General features: G+C 43.5%; 3 protein-coding genes and 1 long non-coding RNA gene across 4 annotated transcripts in view; 3 read left to right on the forward strand and 1 right to left on the reverse strand.

The window, feature by feature from the left end:
- Positions 1 to 331: 331 nt before the first annotated feature.
- fbxo30b (F-box protein 30b) lies at positions 332 to 3,784 on the forward strand. The gene is made up of 3 exons (XM_058057180.1): positions 332 to 500; positions 1,011 to 2,882; positions 3,347 to 3,784. Exons 2-3 carry the CDS (start codon positions 1,026 to 1,028, stop codon positions 3,539 to 3,541), a joined length of 2,052 nt encoding a protein of 683 aa, XP_057913163.1. The 5' UTR covers positions 332 to 500; positions 1,011 to 1,025; the 3' UTR covers positions 3,542 to 3,784.
- Positions 3,785 to 4,782: 998 nt separating this feature from the next.
- Positions 4,783 to 9,956, forward strand: LOC131107319 (arachidonate 12-lipoxygenase, 12R-type-like). The gene is made up of 14 exons (XM_058057226.1): positions 4,783 to 5,026; positions 5,100 to 5,304; positions 6,071 to 6,152; positions 6,218 to 6,340; positions 6,407 to 6,510; positions 6,583 to 6,755; positions 8,042 to 8,185; positions 8,272 to 8,475; positions 8,541 to 8,627; positions 8,689 to 8,855; positions 9,144 to 9,265; positions 9,337 to 9,437; positions 9,493 to 9,663; positions 9,767 to 9,956. The coding sequence occupies exons 1-14, from the start codon at positions 4,880 to 4,882 to the stop codon at positions 9,941 to 9,943; spliced, it is 2,007 nt and encodes a 668-aa protein (XP_057913209.1). The 5' UTR covers positions 4,783 to 4,879; the 3' UTR covers positions 9,944 to 9,956.
- LOC131107322 (uncharacterized) overlaps positions 8,574 to 16,163 on the reverse strand; it is a 32,339-nt gene continuing 24,749 nt past the window's right edge. Inside the window, exons 3-4 of the long non-coding RNA XR_009120239.1 lie at positions 10,274 to 10,395; positions 8,574 to 9,304 (exon numbers count right to left, since the gene is read on the reverse strand). This is a non-coding gene — a long non-coding RNA (uncharacterized LOC131107322). The remainder of the gene's footprint in view (positions 9,305 to 10,273; positions 10,396 to 16,163) is intronic.
- Positions 10,280 to 16,114, forward strand: LOC131107320 (hydroperoxide isomerase ALOXE3-like). The gene is made up of 14 exons (XM_058057227.1): positions 10,280 to 10,468; positions 11,566 to 11,770; positions 11,844 to 11,925; positions 11,989 to 12,108; positions 12,211 to 12,314; positions 13,337 to 13,509; positions 13,594 to 13,737; positions 13,824 to 14,027; positions 14,103 to 14,189; positions 14,270 to 14,436; positions 14,509 to 14,630; positions 14,706 to 14,806; positions 14,891 to 15,061; positions 15,133 to 16,114. Exons 1-14 carry the CDS (start codon positions 10,322 to 10,324, stop codon positions 15,310 to 15,312), a joined length of 2,007 nt encoding a protein of 668 aa, XP_057913210.1. The 5' UTR covers positions 10,280 to 10,321; the 3' UTR covers positions 15,313 to 16,114.

Below are 16,163 nucleotides of genomic sequence, written 5' to 3' on the forward strand. Positions count from 1 at the left end.
GTTGTGACAATTCATCCCTTATGTACATTATATTGTATTTTAAGAACTGCTTAAATTGATACAACGTATTTAACTCAAACTGACCATGAAATGTTAACAAATGTCAAGACCACTAGATAAAAATTCGTTTTGAATGAGGCAATCTTGCCCTGACCAATATGGCAGCCGCTTTGACGTGTCAGTGGTGCGGGCGTGGGCAGTCAGTGCTGCGACTGCATCGATCATACACTGCAAATGTATCATCATCATATGTTGCCAGTGTCAGCTATCGGTAACATCCGAAATTGCATTTCTTTGCTGAATAAGTTGTATAAAAGACCAATTTCCACTGCTCTAGCGTCTTGTTAGCTAACTGGTGTAACTTCGTCGGTCACGTGACCCGCCTCGGTTTGGCGAAAAGGAACTGTAGCGTCACTTACTTGTCATTCACTATTTGCCTGGAGAGTCACCCACCGTTAGATTCATTAAATGCGTCTACACATGTCACTGAACGGCGAAAGGTGAGAGGATACCTGTTTTGTTAACGAAACGTTTTAATGCTAACTTTAGCATGGAGGGACACGTAAACTTCCGACAATGCTAGTTGTTGTTAGCCAGCGTTAGCTACACAGCTGAGTAGTAATGACTCTGCCTAACGTTACAAACTGAAAACATGACAACCGTTTGCCATTTTAAAATGTGTTCTGAGAACGACACAAGTAACAAAGTCGACCTATGAACTGATGTTTGTTGGACGAAGCAAAACAAACTGCCGCACCTTATGTTCGTTTAATCATTAAAAGTTGATCTGTTATTGAAATCAATGTATTCCTTTGTGCGTGGAGTAGCATTGTTACCTTTGCACTTGACAGCATTGTAGACAGCATTTCTTCATTATAAGAAAAATGCTGAGTCAGAAGTCAAATGTCAGTCGCCATTCCCACAACCTAAGACTACCTTATCAATCTGTGGGGCGCGTGCCACTGGCGGTACGCAGGCTAACAAATGTGTTTTGTTCTTGTGTTTGTCAGTAAAGAACTGTGAAGATGGATGGCAACCATGCCCACTGTATGAGTTGTGTTAACCAGAGATGCATGGCCAGACCTCAGTCAGGCGTCTCCTGTGATCTGATCACCTGTCCACTGGTGTGTGGTGCCGTCTTTCACGCCTGCAAAGCCGAGGAGCACCACCTCCTGTGCCCCCTTTTGAGGGTCCCCTGCCTTAATAGAGCCTATGGCTGCCCTGCCACTCTGGTTCGCCAACAAATGTATGCACACCTGGAAGTGTGTCCTGCCGGGGTGGTGTGCTGCACCATGGAGTGGAACAGGTGGCCCGTTAGCTGCATGGACTACTCCTCGTATGAGAGCTTGAGTCGCGGCGTAGAGGAGGTTGAGCAGCTGGACATGGCACTCGCTCTCCAGGACCAGCGGACCCTTCTGGAGTCCCTCAAGTTGATTGCCGTTGCACCCACTGTCGAAAGGGAGTCGCTGAGTCCGGCGAGTAAGGTTGCCAAGGTAACAGAGCCGACTGTCCCGGAAGCTTTTATCGAGTTCCCATCTGAGTCTTCATCCTCGCATCCGACAAAAGCGGCGTCTGCAAGAGAGAGGATCGCCAATGGAATTAATGGACTGAACGAGCAGCACTTCACCAAACTGTACGAGGCCACCTTGGATACGGCGAGGAGCTTAGCCACCACTTTGGAGTTGGTCAACAGTGCGAGCAATCCTAATAGCGGCACTGAAGGCACGAGAGCAGAGGCGGCTCTCCAGGCGAGTAGACTGGGCCGCCTTGTGCAGCGTGGACTGAGCACAAATGGGTCTCAAGAAGAACCCTATCCAAATAATTCACTAACTAATGACTGCTTAGAGATAGTTGCCGCTCGGGATGAAATGGTACCTCCCGTGCACATCAGCAAGGGTTTGGCACAGAGGGCTGGGCATGTGGTGCTCCAAGAAAGGGGGCTGGTCCGACAAAACCATAAGCCTGAGTGGATGCTGCAGAGCTGTCAAAGTTTTAGGGGCCAAGACAAGTCTCTGTGCCGATCGCAAGCCAAGATGGAGGACAAAAATGTGGACACCTCAGATCTGGAACAGGGTGATGACCCTATGGGAATCGGAGAAATGGATCTCATCACTGCAGCGCTCATCTTCTGCCTGGAAGAGTCCAGAGAATGTAGGAGGATCTCAGATACCATCCGCGTCGAGGGCGGACGCATCAACTTCGGCACGCAGACCTTCTCTTTCCCGGCAGCCGTCCTGGTGACCAACACGATGGTCGGCGACATGGCCTCTGCGTCTGCCTGCGACCACGCCGCCCCCCAGCTCTCCTATCCCAGCCCCTTCCGCACCCTCCGCCTTGGTCTCGTTTTGGAAGCCCAGGAGGTCGAGGCGGTCCCGCATAACTACTACCTCCAGAATAACGGCCGCTACCAGCACATGTTCCCCTTTGTCTGTGCTCAGCCTTTCCGTCGCGATGAGTTCTCCTCGCATTTCACAAACGTCCATGGTGATATTCACGCTGGTTTGAATGGATGGATGGAGCACCGGTGCCCCCTCGCTTTTTACGGTTGCACCTTCTCCCAGCGGAGGTTTTACCCCTCTTGTCCAGAGGCCAAGGTGGTCCACGACAGGCACCTCAGGTCCTTTGGCGTCCAGCCATGCCCTGCTTTAAAACCCACAGGCGATTCCCAGTCTGACCAGTTCAGCGGATTACCCAATGAGATACTGTGGCACATAGCCGGCTTCTTGGACAGCTTCAGTCTGTGCCAGCTGTCTTTGGTATCACGGACAATGAGGGACGTTTGCGCCAGTCTCCTCCAGACCAGAGGCATCGTGGAGCTGCAGTGGGAACGGAGGCAGTGTTCCAGTGGACACAGGACAGTATCATGGCAGATTAAACACAAAGTAAGTAGGAGGGCTTTGTCACACAAGTGTAAAAATAAGTGAAACCCTGTTAACATTACTACATAAAAACGATCTTTAACTCATGCAACCCCTTTAGTGCCAGCCATTTTTTTAAGGCACACAGAAAATTTGATAAGCTTTCATCCCAAAATAGTTTGTTTCTACCTTTTTCTGTTTTTTAGTAATCAGCGGTAGAAGAGTAAATTTCAGGAAAATATCAGCTCCCGACTAAAAGAGGGAAAAAAACGCTTTTTGTGAAATAATACATTTCAAGCATAACTGTCATTTGACACAAATGTTTGCTTTTGTGACAGCTCAAATATCTCAACTATACACCACAACATAACCAGTACAAAATACCACCATAAACCACTTCCTCTTTGCTGTTGAGTATTTGTGCTACAAAATCAAACTAATTGGCTATGTGAGCAAGCCTAATAGTGAGCGTTTTTGTTTGGTCGCAGGTGTGGAGGTTCAGCACCGCTTTCAGCCCGGTGCTGAAATGGGGCTTCGCCAACCTCCCCAGCATGTCAGACCACCTAAAGAAGTGCCAGTACAACACGGCGGAGCACAGGACCGAGCCCGTGCCCCTTCCCGCCATGTGTCCCGAGCAGGAGGGCTTCTCTCTGCGTCGCACCCTGCGCCATTTCAGCACTTGACCACACCCCTGGGGAGTGGGGACCAGACTGATCACAAGCCATTAATGGGAAATTGTACAATATCACCGAACCTGCAATGCTGTCTCCAACAATAGAAAGTTATGTTGTAATACACTCCACAAGCATGGCCACACATGCAACACAAGTCAGCTAAATGGAATACTGTGATGTGTGATGAATGTTAAAAACAATTTCTCATAATACACTGTTGCCTTAATATTGCTAACGCCTGTTATTATTATTCAGCATCAACAAAAAAAATAAAATAATAAAAATTTAAATTGTAGTTTTTGTTTATGTGGTGATGGTTGTCCTCAGCAATAACATCCACTTTCACTTTGTGAAACCACAAAGTGTCCAAACCGTTTCCACCGAGGGCGGCATACATTTTTAACCAAACCATGTATTGTCATGAAAATTAATAATTTTCTAAAAACCATTTGGAAAGCCAACCATTTTGGCACGGCGGACGAGTGGTTAGCGTGAAGGCCACACAGCTAGGAGACCCGATTTCAATTCGGCCTCGGCCATCTCTGTGTGGAGTTTGCATGTTCTCCCCGTGCATGCGTGGGTTTTCTCCGGGTACTACGGTTTCCTCCCACATTCCAAAAACATGCTAGGTTAATTGGCGACTCATAATTGTCCATAGGTATGAATGTGAGTGTGAATGGTTGTTTGTCTATATGTGCCCTGTGATTGGCTGGCCACCAGTCCAGGGTGAACCCCGCCTCTTGCTCGAAGACTGCACTTTCTATGTCGCTTATCCTCACTAGGGTCATAGGGGTATGCTGGAGCCTATCCCAGTCTTTTGCTGAGAGGCGGGGTACACACTGGGGTGGGCGCCAGCCTATGGCATTCATCCCTATGGACAATTTGGAGTCGGCAATTAACCTAACATGCATTTTTTTTGAATGTGGGAGGAAACTACAGAGAACCCACGCACGCCCAGGGAGAACATGCAAACTCCACATTGGAGAATTGAACGGAGGTCTTGCCGATCTCCTGATTGTGTGGCCTACATGCTTGCCACTCGTTGCACCGTGCGGCCCCATATGCAAACAATGCAACAACAAATAAACGTACGCCTTGCACACTGCAGTTACTGACTATTAGCATGCAGTTCATTCATAACAACTGTATTTATTTAGTAGAAATCATCTGTAAATCTAATCTTTTTTGTCAATGATTTTCACACACCAAAGTGTTTAAGTAGGCAATGGCACACACCTGTGACTGCTGATGGGCTGCCAAAGTGGGTTGGACCTGCTTTTTCACTTAAAAGGCATCTTCTCTCTTACCATCTGTTTATTTTTTTGCTGGAGCAATCGTGTTGGCGAGATGGCCGAGTACACGCTGTCGGTGACAACAGGCACCATGCTGCATGCCGGTACCTTCGATAACCTCTTTGTTACTCTGGTGGGCACCGAGGGCCAGTCTGGGCGCACACAGCTAACCGGTGCCGGCTTGGGTAATGACACTGGGAAGGTATGTTGACCAATTGCAGTTTTCTTCTCGATTGATTCGGACTTTTCATATTTTATCACGCTTTCAAACGCAGGTGGGGACATTCTCAGTGACGACGGCTTTTACTTTAGGATGCCTCCTCCTACTCAAAGTGGAGAAAGATCCATTCCACGAGTTCAAAGACCAGGATTGGTTTTGTGCCACTATCTTAGTGAGGACGCCTGAGAAGGATGATGTTTTCTTCCCCTGCTACAAATGGCTGTCCAGGGGAGAACTTGTGATGCTGAGAGGAGGCAGAGGTGAGTCTGACCTTAAATCAGCTGCCAGGTCACCTTTAGAGATATCACTTGACTAGAAAACTAAAAGCAAAAATGGAAAATAGTATCATTAAATTTACAAGAATGAAGTCAAAATATAGCAAATATAGCACACCAAAAAAATTATTTTCTTGTGGCGATATGACTTTATTCCCATATTTTGATTTCATTCCCATATAACTTCCCCAACCTAAAAGTTGTGGTTCCTAGTTTAAAAGAAAATGTAAACTTAATTTGGTTTTTAATATTATTAGAATTAGTTTTCAAAAAAATGTAATATTTCAACTCTACGCTACTAAAATGATATTTTTCCTCCATATTTGGAGTCATGAAATGACAGCTGTTCAATTTTTTCCCCCAACTATTTAATTTTTTTTCTTGTAAGGTTATGGCAATACCAAATTGTCAGTTTTTCTATAAATAACCCCCCCAACCAAATTGTCCAAAAATTGCAACTTTAATAATTTTCTCAGTATCTCAACTATTTAATATTTCAACTTGATACGACTCAAATGTTTTTACTTTTCCTCATTATATGCCATTTTTATATGCATACAATATAACTAATTTTATAACTAAAAAATATATATATATTATTATATATATATATTATATATATATATTTTTTTTACATCTTTGCCTTTAAAAAAATGAAATTATATTTTAGAATGTGCTATGGGCCAATAAAAAACAGCCATGGTATATGTGGTTAATAATAATAAAAACATATGTATATTTTTAATTGCAGCTACAAAGGTGTTTGAAGACATGCACCCACGACTCAAGAAGCACCGAAAAGAGGAATTGGTCCAACAGAAACTAACATACAAGTGAGTAGTGGTTGTTAATTAGGCTGATTTTTCTAGTCTGATGAATCTTTCCCTGTCATCTCTAGATGGGATGAGTATGCTGAAGGAATGCCCTACGTCTTCAGCATTAAAGATGTAAACCGGATTCCAGCAGAAGCCAGATACTCTTTCTCAAAGGCTGCTGAGTTTGGATACCGACAAAACTATGTGTGAGTGCATGGATTCATAGAAACAATAATAGAATGACAGAATGTGTGTTTTTTTTACCCATGCAGGAAGGAAGAGCTCTCGGAAAAAGGCATTCGGTATTCAACAGAGCACTGGGAAAGCTTCGAGGCCATGATGAAGGTGTCCTGGTTCCCAAGGTCGCCCCTCTCAGGTACTGTCTGTGACAAAAATGCTAGAGAATACTTAAAAAAAAAAAAAACACCCATCAATGGACTCTATCCAGAAATGGTGCCAGAGCTGTGGAGGAACGATGACTTTTTTGCATACCAGTTTCTTAACGGAGTCAACGTGTACGTGATCAGACGCTGCTCCGAGCTGCCCTCCAACTTCCCGGTCACGGAGGACATGGTGTCACCGTTTTTGGACAATGGAACCACTTTGACTAAAGAGATGGAGGTAGAATAGTCAAGACTGTTTTGTTTGGATTTTGGCCTTATTATGCTGTTTATTTCAGCAATGGAACATTTGCATACTTGCTGTCTATGTGGGCCCTGAACGCTGCATCTGAAGGAAACTATGTAGCCTTGACCTCACCCTGACATCATGTTAGCATAACGTCAGTTATTCAGCGGAACATCGGTTAGCGTCTGTTATCGTGTTTTTTTTTTTTTTAACGTCAAAAACCTTACCCCTTAAATTACCCTCTTTGCGTCCATTCTGGTTCGTGTTATGTCCAACTGTGTTAACGGTTTAATCACAAAACGTCCTTTTCTAGTTGGCATCTAATTAGCTAGCTAACAAAAAAATGGAAACCGGAAGTTACTACGTTGCTGACTGTTGGAAAATATTAGCACAAAACACATTTTATATACTTTTACATTCATTAAACAATTGCATAAAAATTATGAAAATGTACAAATTAACATTTAGGTTACTTTTACCTTCATTTAAGACATGGCTGTCCCAAAGACATGATATGGCAGTGAGATCAACCACCGCCACTTTCCTGTTTCCAGTCATAACATTTAATGACATTTAACATTTTTGGCTTTCTGGATTAATTGGATTTGCATAATTTCTTATGCGGAAAAGTTTCGGTTAGAGTCGGACTATGTGGCGCTACTTGACGCTAAGCAAGGTTCCACGACATTGACAAGTTAGCATGCTAGCACCTAGCAAGATAGCACTAAGAAGCTAAAGTCCCAAGGCAATTCCATAGTGTCCCTACATCATGCCACATATGCATTTACATTTCTACCGCTTATCCTCACAAGGGTCGCGGGGGTGCTGGAGCCTATCCCAGCTGTCTTCAGACAAGAGGCGGGGTACACCCTGGACTGGTCGCCAGCCAATCACAGGGCACATATAGACAAACAACCATTCACACTCACATTCATACCTATGGACAATTTGGAGTCGCCAATTAACTTGGCATGTTTTTGGAATGTGGGAGGAAACCGGAGTACCCGGAGAAAACCCACCAATGCACGGGGAGAACATGCAAACTCCACACAGAGATGGCCGAAGGTGGAATTGAACTCAGGTCTCATCGCTGAGAGGCCTTCACGCTAACCACTCCTGTACCATGCAGCCCGAATTTACATTTAGATATGGGTAAATAAATGCTAACAGTGTATATGCATCACAAGGTTTGCATAGGTTCCTGCAGCGGGACTTTTTCCCTGTAAAAACATCAGAATAACTTAAGAAATTTGCTGAGTTTTGTTTTCGCACATGTACAGAGGGGAAATATCTTCATTGTGGACTACAAAATCATGGAGGGTTTGCCAACGACCATAATGGATGGTAAACGTGTTCCTCTGACGGCTGCACTGTGCCTGCTTTACATGACTCCTGAGAAGAAACTAATTCCCATTGCCATTCAGGTCTGCCTTGTTTTCCATGTCATTTCTTGCATGTATTAGACAAATACGAGCTTCTGCATAAACTAAACCCCTTTTCTTTCTCACAGCTCGGCCAGACGCCCTCAAAGGACAATCCTATCTTCCTTCCCAGTGATTCTGAGGTGGACTGGCTTCTGGCGAAGCTGTACGTGAGACACGCTGACACCATCAGCAGCCAGCTGGTCAGCCATTTGCACAACACTCATTTAATAGCGGAGGTTTTCGCCATGGCGACCCTTCGCAACTTGCCCACGATTCACCCCCTGTACAAGGTAAACAAGGTCGCAGTGGGTGACTTGATGGTGTCTGACGCTAACCCATCTCTATTGTCTTCCAGCTGCTGATACCCCACCATCGAAATACCCTTTATGCTAACACAATCGCCCGTGCTAGTCTTTACGGTCCTGGGAGAGCTCTTGATAATGTATGAAACGCTTTAGTGTTTATCTATTTTTTTCTCCTCACTAATTGAATGTTGTCGTTAGAGTGCTCTTTCCGCAGAAGGACAAGTGCAGCTAATGAGAAGGGCACTGGCCCAGCTGACCTACCATTCACTATGCCCTCACAAAGACATTGCTGCCAGAGGCCTGGAGGCTGTTCCTAATTTTTATTACAGAGATGACGCTCTCAGGCTGTGGAACATCATTCACAGGTATCTGCTGGTTATGCAGCAGCCTGGAGTTTCAACGCTTAGTGTTGGATACACAGATCACCTCAGTCACTCCTTCTATATCGGCCACTAGGTGTTGGCGTTAGAAGAGGCATTTATTGCAGGTTGAAATGATCTCACAACTAACACTAATAACCTAGTCATCACATGAGCTTCTGTACAACCCAGCATGAAGCACAAAGGACCTCAGTCATTTGCATGAGCACCCAAAACCGGCTGTTTTAGAGTGTGGGGGGGTAAAGGTGTGCTGTAATTCTCTCCCACCTGCAGCTTTGTCAAGGCAGTAGTGTCGTATTATTACCCATCGGACAGCGAGGTGTTGGCAGATTCTGAACTCCAGGAATGGGTGGAGGAGATCTTCAACTATGGATTTCTGGGGAACATTTCTTCAGGTTTTGTACTCCCCAGTCAGTGGTTTCTCTTCCACTGCGCTGTAAAAGGAAGATATGTGTATTTTATGCAGGTTTCCCTTCAAGCTTTCAAACGGTGGAAGAGCTTATAAAGTACGTCACTATGGTGATCTTCACGGCATCGGCTCGCCATGCTTCAGTCAACATGGGCCAGGTGAACACGTTTAGAGACGTAATGTCTATAGAGCGTGTTTAATTGTTTCCTGTAGCTGAATTATCTAGTGTGGATCCCTAATGCTCCACTGTTGCTGCATCGGCCTCCTCCAAGCGTAAAGGGAAACGCTACCATGGACGACTTGCTGTTGACTCTGCCCAACAAATCCATCGGAACCCTGTCAATGTCTCTTGCATGGTTCCTGGGCAAGAAGTATGATGACTTTGTAAGTTTAATCCAATGTTTGACTCAAAAAGGGTAAAAAAATAGCAGAGCACAAAGATCTTTGTTGAGCATTCAACATTTCATTTTTTTGTGTGTGTTGCCAGGTTCCTCTAGGCCAGTATCCTCAACATTTTAGTGAGCCTGCCACTTTAAAGATGATTGAGGATTTTCAAGCAGAGCTGTCCACCCTCAGCAACGCCATCATACAAAGGAACAAAGATCTTGATCTGCCCTATTTGTATTTGAACCCTAAGGAAGTAGAAAACAGTGTGACGATATAAATAAAGTTAAATATAAGTCTCCATGGTTGTCTTTGCCATAGTATAAACATAGTCACCTGTCAAAAAAGGTAGCGGCATGTCGTGGAGCAGATGGAATGCTTCATAACAAACCAAGCAGCCCAAAGGTAGAACAGGTTTCCCCCCCTTGAGGGCTACAGCTAGTTTGGTTTGGTACTTAGTTTATTTCACTTGGATTTGCTTATCACATGCAACATCTGCATGTTTTGTTTTCTGCAGTGGGCGGTGTTTACATCCCCCCTTTTTTTATAAGACTCAACAGAGCTCATTTGCAGCAACATTTCAGAAGGTAACACACCCCAACCATTGTACCTGTGGCTTCAGTGAAGACACTTGAAGTTTTGAGAACGCTGAGTGACCATGGCCGAGTACAAGGTAGATGTAACAACCGGAGACAGAGTAGGCTCCGGAACGTTGGACCGCATCTACATCACCTTGTTGGGAACAGAAGGCCAGAGCGAGAAAGTGGCGTTGGACAGCTGGGGCGTTTACGTTGTCAGTGGCACAGTGAGTTGGACCGCACAACAATATGCTTGTATTCAATATTAGCTACAGATCAGTTGCTGGATGTACAGTAGCCCACGTACCAGCAGGGTTTGAGAATGGATGATGTGTGTATCATTTTTGTATTCTCACAGCTAAGGAGAGAGATATTGGATTGCTTTTTAACATAATATTGAAAAGTAAGTTAATTGTCTTTATATCGCAAAGGTTGAACAAAACATACAGAAAAAGGGTTCAGTTTAGCGAGAGGTTGCTAGTCTTGTGGGAAATGTTATAATCTGTTATGACAATTACAGTACAGCTTAATTCCTATAATAAAACTTTTTTTCCTTGGGGAAAAATCACCTTAGAAAATTGACTTTTCAGTCTGTAGAATGTTTTTTTTTTTTTTTAAATCCAACTTACACAAATTTATATTCATTTGCTATGCCAGTTGTCCTCAATAAGGTCAACGTAAATGTTATTAAAAATTTGGATCATTTGCCTCCGAGCCGCCAAATGATTTGCAAAACAAGTATTTTGAAGTGTGATTTTGAAAACAGTCTGTAGAATGTTTTTTTTTTTTTTTAAATCCAACTTACACAAATTTATATTCATTTTCTATGCCAATTGTCCTCAATAAGGTCAACGTAAATGTTATTAAAAATTTGGATCATTTGCCTCCGAGCCGCCAAATGATTTGCAAAACAAGTATTTTGAAGTGTGATTTTGAAATAGTCTGTAGAATGTTTTTTTTTTTTAAATCTAACTTACACAAATTTATATTCATTTTCTATGCCAATTGTCCTCAATAAAGTCAACGTAAATGTTATTAAAAATTTGGATAATTTGCCTCCGAGCCGCCAAATGATTTGCAAAACAAGTATTTTGAAGTGTGATTTTGAAAACAGCCTGTAGAATGTTTTTTTTTTTTTTTAAATCCAACTCACACAAATGTATATTCAATTTCTATGCCAGTTGTCCTCAATAAGTTCAACGTAAATGTTGGATCATTTGCCTCCGAGCCGCCAAATGATTTGCAAAACAAGTATTTTGAAGTGTCATTTTAATGCAAACCAGATACAAATGGAATGCATTCAAAAGAATACGTGTCGTCCTAGACTGGGACCTACACTGTAAAAACCGGTACGTCTCTGGGAAGACTCCTGCTGGTCAAGGTCGAGAAAGATCCCTACTTCTTCTCCTTTGACAACGAGTGGTACTGCTCCAAAATCGTGGTGACCACCCCAGAGGGAGAGGCCATTCTTTTCCCGTGTTACCGATGGCTGACTAATAACGAAGCGGTGGAGCTGAGAGGAGGAAAAGGTCTGGTTCACATGCCCATGACAGAGTTTAAAAATGTGATTTATATTTATCTATCGTTTTCTGAACAACTCAGCCATGAAAGTTTTCGAAGACGACCACCCGATGTTGATTGAACACCGCAAAAAAGAGCTGGCATCTAAACAGAGCTTGTTTAAGTGAGTTTTTGGCAGCAAAAGCATCAAATCGGAAAAGAGACTTAGTACTTTGTTTGGTTTAAGATGGAACGTCATGAAGGAAGGACTCCCTTTCCACGCTGATTTCAATACATTAAATGTTCCGGCTGAAGTCCGCATGACCGTGGCCAGAAGGGGGCAATCCAAGATGACCTTCCTGATGTGGTGGGGCTCAAACTCTAGTTGGCATTAGGATCACATTTGGTTGGTATGGTATTGTATCGTGACTGCTCACTTTTCTTATTTTCATTTGTTTCCTCACTTCAGTGCCTTGGAGCTGAAGATGAAAGGGATGCTCGGATCTGAGGAAAGTTGGGAAAACATTGACGATATGAAAAAAATCCTCTGGAATAGAAAAACAACATTATCAGGTGGTTGACTTCATTCATTCATTCATTCATTTTCTACCGCTTTTTCCTCACGAGGGTCGCGGGGGTGCTGGAGCCTATCCCAGCTGTCTTCCGGCGAGAGGCGGGGTACACCCTGGACTGGTCGCCAGCCAATCACAGGGCACATATAGACAAACAACCATTCACACTCACATTCATACCTCTGGACAATTTGGAGTCGCCAATTAACCTAGCATGTTTTTGGAATGTGGGAGGAAACCGGAGTACCCGGAGAAAACCCACGCATGCACGGGGAGAACATGCAAACTCCACACAGAGATGCCCAAGGGTGGAATTGAACCCTGGTCTCCTAGCTGTGAGGGTGGTTGACTTCATTTAATGTAAATATGTTTACATTTTTTTTCCGACATTACATACAATTTTTTTCTTCAAGTTTTATTGTAAAATTTTTAGAATGTGTTGGGCCAATAAAAAAACAGAGGACCACAAATGGTCCCTCTACCGCACTTTGGGTACCTCGGTTAAAGCAACACCTTTTACTAGGACAATATAACATGCAGCGTAACCAGTGTAATATGAATATTTATCACTAATTATTTGTAATAAATGTATTTATGTAAATAGACAATTATTACTAACTTTCATTCATTCATTTTCTACCGCTTTTTCCTCACGAGGGTCGCGGGGGTGCTGGAGCCTATCCTAGCTGTCTTTGGGCGAGAGGCGGGGTACACCCTGGACTGGTGGCCAGCCAATCACAGGGCACATATAGACAAACAACCATTCACACTCACATTCAACCATTCACTCACAATTTGGAGTCGCCAATTAACCTAGCATGTTTTTGGAATGTGGGAGGAAACCGGAGTACCCGGAGAAAACCCACGCATGCACGAGAACATACAAACTCCACACAGAGATGGCCGAGGGTGGAATTGAACCCTGGTCTCCTAGCTGTGAGGTCTGCGCGCTAACCACTAGACCGCCGTGCCGCCTATTAATAACATGAATCATATAATTATAATCAATGGTGTTTCTTCCAGAATACGTTTCCCAACACTGGAATGAAGATGACTTTTACGGATACCAGTTTCTAAACGGAATGAATCCCAATATGATCAAACGCTGCTCCGCGCTTCCTCCAAATTTCCCAGTCACAGAGGAAATGGTTAAACCATTCCTTGAGGAAGGTAGCACTCTGGACAATGAAATCCAGGTATGGTGGACTCATTGGAAAAGCTTGTGTATAGTTTAGAAGTTAGAAGTGGAGGTTCCAGGATTGTTTTGATCTGTCACACAGAAAGGAAATATATTCCTGTATGACCAGAAGAAAATGAATGGCATACCTGGGAGGATGTTTAATGGTGTACGTCTCCAAGTGTCTGCTGGTCTCTGTCTGTTTTACCTGAATCCTGAGAAGAAACTGAAGCCCATTGCTATACAGGTATTTTTACTGTATAATAATAGTACCATAGACTCAACTGAGAAGTTGCAAATGGAGGCTTGACAAATCTGTTTTTGTTGTTGTAGTTGCAACAACAACCCTCAGAGGACAACCCCATTTTTCTGCCCAGCGACTCGGAGACTGACTGGCTTCTTGCCAAGTTCTTCATTAAAAATACAGATATGATGGATCATCAGGCAAACCACCACTTTAAAGACACTCACTTCCTCTCTGAGGTCTGGGTTACGAGCCTTATCCGCAACTTCCCTGTCATTCATCCAATTTACAAGGTACGTTGGTTCCAGTGTGGGTGTTGAGAATGTCATTGGGAACAATATCAGGGGTGTTCCTCCTTCTCACCGTAGTTCCTGATCCCTCACTTTCGCTGGATTCTCCATATTAATGCATTGGCCCGTGACATTCTGTTTGGACCCGATGGACCCTTTGTATCGGTATGTTTGATTGCTTGTACGCCAATCCTTTCCATGATTTTCCACTTGATGTCTGACTCCACACCATGTTTGTGCCACAGTGTACAATTGGCCTCGACGGCACTTTTGAGGCAATGGCAAGGTCCCATGCCGAGCTCACCTACAGCAAACTGTGCTTTCCGGAGAACATCGCCGCTCGGGGACTGGAGTCCATCCCCAACTTCTACTACAGAGATGATGGCCTTCAGCTATGGGACATGATCAATAGGTTGTCTTCCACTTTGAATTGTCTATAGAAATTGACTGATGTTGGCTGATGTATGAATCCTTCCTCTTTCAGCTTTGTGAAGGCGGTTGTGGGACACTTCTATCGTTCCGACATTGAGGTGGTGAAAGACTCTGAGCTCCAGGGCTGGATCCATGAGATATTCACTCGATGCTTTTTAGGGAACAAATCCTCAGGTGTTCAATGTGTGAACACAATTTGCATGGATGGAGGCTAGGATGGAACTCTTTCTTGACACCTTGTTGTGACAGGGTTTCCTGAATCCTTCCAAAATGTTGAGGAAGTGGTCAAGTTCATCACCATGGTCATCTTCACTGTGTCCGCTCAGCATTCCGCCATCAATTCCGGACAGGTGAAGCAACAGTAAACATTCCATTCATCTACTATATAATAGGCTGAACTTGACTTAGTGTCAAACCTGTTGTGTTTATTTCAGTTTGACTACCAGTCCTTCATCCCTAATGGCTGCACCAGTGTACGCAAGCTACCTCCAACCGTCAAAGGACAGTCGAGTATGAAGACCTATCTGGAGACGCTCCCAAACATTGGCGAGTCGGTGAAGATAGTGAGCCTCGTCTATGTGCTCTCACTAAAATACATGGATTTTGTAAGTTTAGGTCCATACCTTTTCAAAGCAATGACGACATAAATACCAGTCAAGTTGTCTTTGTGTTTCAGGTGGCCCTGGGTTCATACCCTGAGGAACGATTTCAAGAGCCTGAAATCCAGGAGATGGCCAAGGATTTTCGAGCACAGTTATCCAAACTCACTGACGTAATCAATGCCAGAAACGCACAGATTACAGTGCCGTACATGTATATGAACCCAGTTCGAGTAGAGAACGGTGTCACCCAGTAAGGGGTCTTATCCGCATGACATAATAGTGCCTGTCTTGCATGCTGGCAGGTTGTTTTAAAAGTCACAATAGCATTTTATTAGATTAGACTTTAGCATGAGCTACTGCAGGACTACATTGTTGGATATTATGGTACTTAAGTCGCTTTCTTACCTTTTCAGTAAGAAAAGTAGCTATTGGCTATCCTAGAAGTCCCTAGATGTCATAGTCAGTCATTTGCATATAATGTTAATTAAATTAAATGAATGTAATATTTTCATCTTTTCACTGAACATATCATGTAAAAAACTCACAGTACCGGGTGGAAAATGTATGTCAATGACCTTGGTCAATGACAATACAAGAGCTAATTTGAGTCAGGTGACATCCAACATGGAGTTCAATTCGTGTGACGAGTTTGCAGGAGCCGTATCCAGCTGCCCTGCCCTTTAAAAACTTACACTAGTTTTGAAATGGCTTCTCAGAAGAAGCATCGTCTGATGGGAACCATGCCCAGCACCAAAATGTACGATTGTATTGTGACTTAAATTAATTTTAAAAAAATGTGCAGAAATCAAAGAAAGCACAAAGGGTTCAAATACTTTTTGCTTAGATCTTGCTGTGTAAGCTCAGGGAGAACACAATGCCGAAGAATAGGTGCTTTCACTTTTAAGTCCTCAAATATAGGAAACCTCCCCAATAAACACAATTTAAAAGGTCACTTTTGAGAGGGTTTATGATAGCAGCTACTATGTTTGTACTTTACTATTTACACAATGCTTTAAATGCGTAGCTTGACCCAGATAACCAAAATAAATGTGCATTGCTGTGTGGTTGTCTTTTTTTTCTTTACTTGCTCACATCAATATGCAAT

The sequence above is a fragment of the Doryrhamphus excisus genome, chromosome 19, assembly GCF_030265055.1.
Source record: "Doryrhamphus excisus isolate RoL2022-K1 chromosome 19, RoL_Dexc_1.0, whole genome shotgun sequence".
Lineage (NCBI taxonomy): Eukaryota > Metazoa > Chordata > Actinopteri > Syngnathiformes > Syngnathidae > Doryrhamphus > Doryrhamphus excisus.

What these genes read in the sequence shown, in the direction of transcription:
- LOC131107320 (XM_058057227.1), top strand. Translation starts at nt 10,322, where the DNA reads ATGGCCGAGTACAAGGTAGATGTAACAACCGGAGACAGAGTAGGCTCC. An exon ending in TCTAAACAGAGCTTGTTTAA is followed by an intron (nt 11,926 to 11,988) that starts GTGAGTTTTTGG and finishes GTTTGGTTTAAG; the next exon opens with ATGGAACGTCATGAAGGAAG. An exon ending in CTATGGGACATGATCAATAG is followed by an intron (nt 14,437 to 14,508) that starts GTTGTCTTCCAC and finishes TTCCTCTTTCAG; the next exon opens with CTTTGTGAAGGCGGTTGTGG.
- fbxo30b (XM_058057180.1), top strand. Translation starts at nt 1,026, where the DNA reads ATGGATGGCAACCATGCCCACTGTATGAGTTGTGTTAACCAGAGATGC. An exon ending in CATGGCAGATTAAACACAAA is followed by an intron (nt 2,883 to 3,346) that starts GTAAGTAGGAGG and finishes GTTTGGTCGCAG; the next exon opens with GTGTGGAGGTTCAGCACCGC.
- LOC131107319 (XM_058057226.1), top strand. Translation starts at nt 4,880, where the DNA reads ATGGCCGAGTACACGCTGTCGGTGACAACAGGCACCATGCTGCATGCC. An exon ending in CAACAGAAACTAACATACAA is followed by an intron (nt 6,153 to 6,217) that starts GTGAGTAGTGGT and finishes TGTCATCTCTAG; the next exon opens with ATGGGATGAGTATGCTGAAG. An exon ending in CGATTCACCCCCTGTACAAG is followed by an intron (nt 8,476 to 8,540) that starts GTAAACAAGGTC and finishes ATTGTCTTCCAG; the next exon opens with CTGCTGATACCCCACCATCG.